Here is a 7,100-nt window from a genome sequence, read left to right on the forward strand (position 1 = left end):
CAAATTGTAAGAAAAGGAAAAACTTTCTTTCTTCTTCATCTTCTCACATTAGTTGCATGAGAAGGTGATCCCCCACCTCTTTCTTTCCTTAATATATATATTAAATAAAATAATAATAAAATAATAAAATATCATTTAAAAATTAATTTAAAGTATTAATAAATTAATATTTATTTATTTAATTTATCTAAAATATCTCCAACATCATCATTGTCTCTAGATTTCTCTCTCTTCCAATTGACCATTTTGCCCTTGTGATCTTTTAAAATTCCATTCTTGAGTCATCACTTAATTTGGTAAAATTACAATTTAGTCCTTCATAATTCTTCGCCTATTCAATTTGGTCCTAATTCATCAATTTTCCTTGGTTTCTAGATCATTCCACCCTTAAAATATTTTCACTATTAGTCCTTCAACTTTTCATATTTACACTTTAATCCCTCAAATTTTGAGTATTTACTCTTGGGCCACAAAACTTTTCTCACTTTTACAATTTAGTCCTTTCTTGAATCAGTATGTCATAATCTACTTCCCAGTGACATAACTCAATTTTTCCTCTTCTTGTCACTTTATTTCCTTATTTTACTATATTAAGAATAATATCTTACTATAGAAATTTTCAGGGTGTTACACGCCTCCACTATATGACCATCTAAAAGAATTTTCATCCTTGGAACCGATCAAACTATTATTTATTCTACCTGATTGTCCCACTGCGACTTTTGGTTAAAATTAAAATATTAACTTGGTTATTCTCATTAATTTTGTAAATACATCTGATAGTTAACTTGTAATGAATTATCATTGTTGAACTTCTGGTTCAAATTACTCTCCCCTCACTTATTACAAGTTATTATTTCTCTCCCCCTAATGTTGGGAAAACTATCGAATCAAAATTATAATCACAAATAATGTCATAATTGAATCTCCATTGTATTCAAAACATCTAATAATACAAAGAAACTTGTAATTAATATATATTCTCAACTTTCTTTGAGGATTCACTCATCTTTGTGCGTTATGGTGGAGTAATTGGAACATATACGCACATACAAAAATTCAAAGATGAGAAATATTTTACTTTTGATCAAAAACCAATTGTAATGGAGAGTATTTATAACTTATTGGCTTGATGCGTACAACACGTAAATCAGCATAATCTCATGTTGAAATAGAAAGTTTAGTTCTCATAAGTAATGGTTTAGACATTAATCAGAGGTGTTTAATACATAATTTCTCTAAACCATTATGCGCAAACTTTTACAAAAGTTTTTCAAACTCAACCAATAAAAGACTGAGACATAAACTCATCAATATTAGCAAGATGAATTGTATTAATTACATGATCTGAAATTAATTATTTAAACAAGAAATCTTGCAAATGACAGGTTACAAATTGATAACACATATGTGATTATTTTGTAGATGCATCTGCCAAAATTAGATAATGTTAAAACCATCCACATGGTGGATGAATGGGTCCATATTCATTTCAGAAATTCAAGACATTAAATCTCAACTTTAGCTAGTGAGTTTTTAAGAATCAATTTTCATTGAGAACAGAAAAAAAATGAGAATTTTTTTTTAAATTAAAGAATCTTCTGATTCTTTAATGAATGTCTATATAAATTCTCAATTAATTTTCACATCATATATGATTCAAAATGGTCTAACTAGCCGCTAAATAGTAAATATATTTGTAGTAGTAAACTTCGGTTTACTTCAACATGTTTTTCAATTGTACTAATAATGTAAATATAAATTTTGACAATTGATAATTTTATTGTCATTCTTTTTATTTTGTATCCACATATAAATACTATTTTGACATTTACTATTAGAAATGTCTAAATTAATGTGAAGTCTATAATGCCACTAAGTCAATAAGTAAATATAATTTTCAAACAATTATATGTAATATTTACTTTAGGAATATGCCGAAATCTTCAAATATCTAAAAAAAAAATTCGCAACTTCAAGAGCATCCAACCATAACGAGCTTTACATAAAATTATCATATTTTATTGCTCATAAATAGATCTTTCACAGTCAAATATTTTGCTTCCAACCCCTTAATGGAGATGATGGCAAAAGAAGATCACAAAGGTTATAAAATAAATATAAATTATTAACTCAATCCTCTCTTTTCATCCTTTTAAAATAGATATTTATAGCAATAGTGATTCATATGAAATATAATATTTTCCTCATTCATAATCTCAATATAAGATCCAATATAAATAACCAATGGATTAACCCATCACAATATATTAATATATTAGCTCTTCTAGAACTTACGACTAATTTTATACTACCAAATATTAGAGTAATATTTGTTTGTTTTAATACCAAATAAGTTAAATACTTTCTATCTATAATGATAGAATTTGTTACTGCATTCTCATATCATTCCTCAAAGAATATTAACAGAAACAAAATATTTAGGCATATGGCACATATGCGGCCAATAATCTTTCATATCACATTGATAACATAAGGTATTTTTACCCTTTGAAGAGTTATCTTGAGAACTTTTATTGTTCTCTTATTTATTACTATGTTCCCACTTTTGGTGGTCCATAATTATATATTTTATTTTCTTTATGGTTACATTCACTTCAGGGAATGCAATAGATTTACTAGGATGAACTTATAAACGTCCCAATAGATTCTTTATTTCATAATCACCATCACAAACATGCGTGGATTTTAAATTAAAATCTATCTATCCATGTTGTCATGATTAGTCTCCAATTATAATAAACATGATATAATAAATAAAATATAATAAAATATACCTGAAAATCTTTAACATCATCGTCATCACCTTGACATAATCCATTCTGAGATTGAATCTTTCAACATCCTGAAGATGAAATTGTAAATGTAAAAGTTTAAGGTGAAAAGTAATTTGATTTGTGGGACAACTTCGAAAGATTTTGAAAAAAAAAATAGAGAATCATCGTGCTGATAACGTGTTATAAAATAAAGAGAGATGGAGAGAATAAAGAACAAAGAAAATATGAAAGCAATAGAGAATGTACTTTATTAATCAAAAGGGATGATCATAATGCTTCATCGTAGTCTCTATTTATAGGCATAAGAAGTATATAAGAGTTAGAGATCATAAGAAGTATAAAAGAAGTAGAGATATAATTCTAATAACTATTAGAATTTAAAGTATATTAAAATTTTATCTTGATCATGATGGACATCCACTTAATAAGATATTCATAATAGTATTATATTTATATTATTTTTCAATATGTTAAAAATAATCAGTAAAAATAGAAAATACAGTAAAAGTATTGGAGCAATACCTAAATTAATTCATTTTCCTTCCAATTTTGTTGTTTAGTTTTTGACATATTTTATCTTCTTGAGCATTTTAGTTTAATAATTGTTGATACATGAAGAAGTAGGTGGTTGAGATGAGTGGATTCACCTATTTAAGACAAGTTAGAGAGTCGTTAGATAGGATGAATGAAGTAAAAGACAAGAAGGAAAAGGAATTTTTGGAGTGAGATAGTCGAAGAGGATATATATGTTCTTTGCCTTTGACTCAAGGACTTAAGCCTTTGACTCAAGTTGGATTACTATTGGTCCATTAGGAGCGAGTGATCAAGTGGTATGGTGCAATAGGCCTAGGTAGAACGACGCTATGATATGTCTCGGGCCACCTCGGATGGGACATGGTAGTTGGGCTTTGATATGTCGAGGGGATCTAACAAAGAATTCCTTTAGGGAGTTTGCATGTACTGTTTGTGGACCCAATCGCTGAAGCCATCCTGATGAAGTGTAACAATAAAAAATTTGACCATCTTTTGGATGGGTAATAAGATTGACTTTGGTGAAATTTACAACAATATTGGTAGTGAGATTGGTTACAATAACGGTGAAATTAAAATCAATAGTAAGATATGTGTTTTAATTCAAATGCAGCTCTATGTGTAAGATGAGAATAAAAAAATGACAGTTAAACACATTAAATTATGTATGCAAAATAAATACTTAAAATCATATCTCATATAAAATAATAAAATATATTAAATTTTATTAATTAAATTTGAATTTATTTTTCATTATTCATATATCTATCTATTTATGATTTTTTTTGAAAATATTTATTTATGATTAATTCATATAAACTTCGTAATACGAAAATTTATATATTTATTAAATTACTTTAAAACTCAAAATTATATATTTATATAATAACAATAATAAATTAAAAACCTTAGCTTATATTTAGAAAAAAAAACCTCGCACTAAATAAAACCCATTTATAAATTATAATGGAAAGGTAAAAGACATAAAGTCAAATGAATCTGACGTTTGGTCAACTGGAGCTTTGCCCTCTTGTGAAAATAAGGGGTGCAGGTGCAGCATCATGATGTTTTCATTGTTTACCAAAAAACCTTTTCATACCAATAAAAAAGAAAAGATAAAAATCTACTTCTTATATTCCATGTCACCTCCAAAACCACTCTAACAGAAACTCACATGCTATGTCAGTCCCATTCTTTTTCCTTATAATATTTCTAATCCGTTTCTATTTTTTATTTCCAAAATAATTATTATTATACTAAAATTTTCATAAATATGGATGGATTAAATTAATTAATTCTAAAATTTAGTTTTAAAATCTAAATTAAGCTTTCAAATTTAGTCTTTCAAAGCTCATCATACATTAATATTTGATTATTATTAAAATTATATAAATAAAATTAAAAATACTTTGTTAATATAAAATATAACATTATGGCTTAAGAGGGACAAATTATATAAAATACAATTTGGCTAAGGAGGTGAATGCTATACAATATAGACACTAAATTTAAAATACATAATAATTTATATATAAAATTTAAAATTTGAAAATTGCAAGTGGCCATCCCGACTGAAATGATAATTGTTGTGTGTTTAAGGACAAAATGGAAAGAAAATGAATATGTTGGGCCATTCAATCGATAAAAGATAAAATCTAAGCAATTAGCCACTAAAAGTTCTACTTTTGAAGGAACCTTCTCATGCTAATGGTGCTTTGGGTCTGAAAAGTATGGTACAAATTTCACTCTACAGCCATAATTACTATAAAATATCGGAGTTACTTTAAGCCATTTGGATTAGAAGTAGAAAATGGAACTACATGTTTTTCCACACATTTCATTACTTTTAGCTTTCACTTTTTCAACTTTACGTGCAGTAAAGTTCAGCATAAAGATGCATAGAAAAAGGTTTTAAAGTAGATGTCTGACAAACATGCTTTAGCTTTTTTTCTCACTTTTAATGGTTAGGAATTGCTTTTTAAACAAATGGCTGGAACTGCTTTTAGTTTCACTAATTCAAATTCATTAATTACATGACACCAAAGGCTACAACCCTGTGTAGAATCTACTAATTATTCTTACTCCATAAAGTGTCAGCTACGAGTTCGTATTCGATACAAGTATGTGTACATTTTTCCGTAGGACTAAACTGTTTTATTAGCTAAAGCAAGAAGGAAGTCTCTGTAATCCCCAGAGGGAATGCTGTCACATATGGTTTCTCTCAATTCAACTCCATATTTTGCCTTGAAAACCCTTTGGATTTCATCCATTTCCGTCTCCGATCTGCTCACCATCACTCGTGTTATGGCTCCTCTATCTGCTGTAATTCCTTTAATGCTTGCAAACAAAATCTGCAACCAGTCGAGCAGGAATTAGTATGTTACTTGGGTTGATTCGCATTCTCAAATGTTTTTACATTACCTTTACATAATAGTTTGATGGGTTGCAAATACATTTAACAACCATCTTTAATGCATCTTCAAACTCCCCAGAATTGACATCAGTGATTGACTGAAAGGAATCGATAAGTTTTGTTCACTATAGAAAACAGATTTAAGAAGATTGCAATTGGCAAGCAGGCAAAAAAAGGAATAAATTTACCTTGGTGTAATCATGTCCATAGATGTGTTTATAGCAAGAAAATGTCAGCTTAAGATGTGGAATGCTTCTTTTAGTGAAAATCTCAAGCACAGTACCTTCATCAATTGCGCCTGGACTTCCTTCCCCTGTCTCATAAAGCCTCCTCGCATCACATTTCGCTGTATGTTGGTTGACATCTGCCTGGTGTGCCTTGTGTGATGTGGATAATGCAACCAGAATCTATCAAAAACAACAAAGATGATGTCCTATTATCGTATGCATATTCTGATATGTGTTGAACACGAAAAGAGAAAACTTACCTTCTGGTAAGGATGGGGAGGCTCGATATTGATGATATCCTGATCCAGCTGCGTTTTATATTTCGATAGATAGGCTTGTTTAATGAGCGCAATATGACTTGATTTTCGTCCCACAAAGATTTCCACCAGAGACTGATAATTAGAATCATTATCTTGCAGAAGAGCTTCACGAGCAACAATGGCGTCACGTTCATGAGGATGAAGCATCCAAAGGGACAAAGCTGCGCAAGTTTTGGGGGAAACACCAGGCTGATTTCGAAGGCTAGATTTTTGCAGCAGAGTTATCAAATCTTCCCCATACATGTCCTTGTAAGTCTCTCTGATTCCCCTGCATTCGAGCTGAGTCCGAGTGACCAAAGCTCGAATCAAGTGGTTCCATCTTCCCCGTGATTCGTGAATTTCCTTGCATTCGTTCTCGAAACTATGGCTTGAAGATGCTAGGATTTTGGTAGCCATGAAAGTGGTGGTTCTCAAATGCAGGTTTTCTCAGCTGCATAGACTTATAAAAAGGTAGAAGATACAAGACTTATGGTACAAGCAAGGGATCTTTTGATTCTTTACTTTTCTGGAGGATGATATATTTGAATTTATATAATTATTTTTTTACACTTTTTTTTTCATAATTATAGATTTTGTTATTTGTTTTATCATTGGATCATAATCCTATTAAGGTCGAGGGTGGCAGTCAAATTTAAATAAATTTGATAACTTTTTTTTAAATAAAACTTTTTGTTATATTGTTACCACAATTTGGACTTAGATAGTCCCTCGCCTATTATGGATTCGGTTGGGCTATCACTCTTATAAATACTTCAAGATATCATTTAGTAGGGGAACTCCTCTCAACTCAAAGTCTTAAATACACTAAACA

At 29.6% G+C, this 7,100-nt stretch overlaps 1 protein-coding gene across 1 annotated transcript; it reads right to left on the minus strand.

Moving 5' to 3' along the window:
- Nucleotides 1–5,329: 5,329 nt before the first annotated feature.
- On the minus strand, nucleotides 5,330–6,790 carry LOC108462949 (annexin D8-like). Its single transcript, XM_017762865.2, has 4 exons — nucleotides 6,230–6,790; nucleotides 5,931–6,149; nucleotides 5,751–5,840; nucleotides 5,330–5,680 (listed from the first exon to the last, which is right to left on the minus strand). Exons 1-4 carry the CDS (start codon nucleotides 6,683–6,685, stop codon nucleotides 5,474–5,476), a joined length of 972 nt encoding a protein of 323 aa, XP_017618354.1. The 5' UTR covers nucleotides 6,686–6,790; the 3' UTR covers nucleotides 5,330–5,473.
- Between the last annotated feature and the right edge of the window lie 310 nt (nucleotides 6,791–7,100).

Source organism: Gossypium arboreum, chromosome 13 (genome assembly GCF_025698485.1).
Source record: "Gossypium arboreum isolate Shixiya-1 chromosome 13, ASM2569848v2, whole genome shotgun sequence".
Classification (NCBI taxonomy): domain Eukaryota; kingdom Viridiplantae; phylum Streptophyta; class Magnoliopsida; order Malvales; family Malvaceae; genus Gossypium; species Gossypium arboreum.

Coding starts and splice junctions, on each gene's coding strand:
- LOC108462949 (XM_017762865.2), bottom strand. CDS start 6,685: ATGGCTACCAAAATCCTAGCATCTTCAAGCCATAGTTTCGAGAACGAA. Junction 5,841..5,930: donor ATGGACATGATTACACCAAG/GTAAATTTATTC, acceptor GATTCCTTTCAG/TCAATCACTGATGTCAATTC. Junction 5,681..5,750: donor CATCAAACTATTATGTAAAG/GTAATGTAAAAA, acceptor GACTGGTTGCAG/ATTTTGTTTGCAAGCATTAA.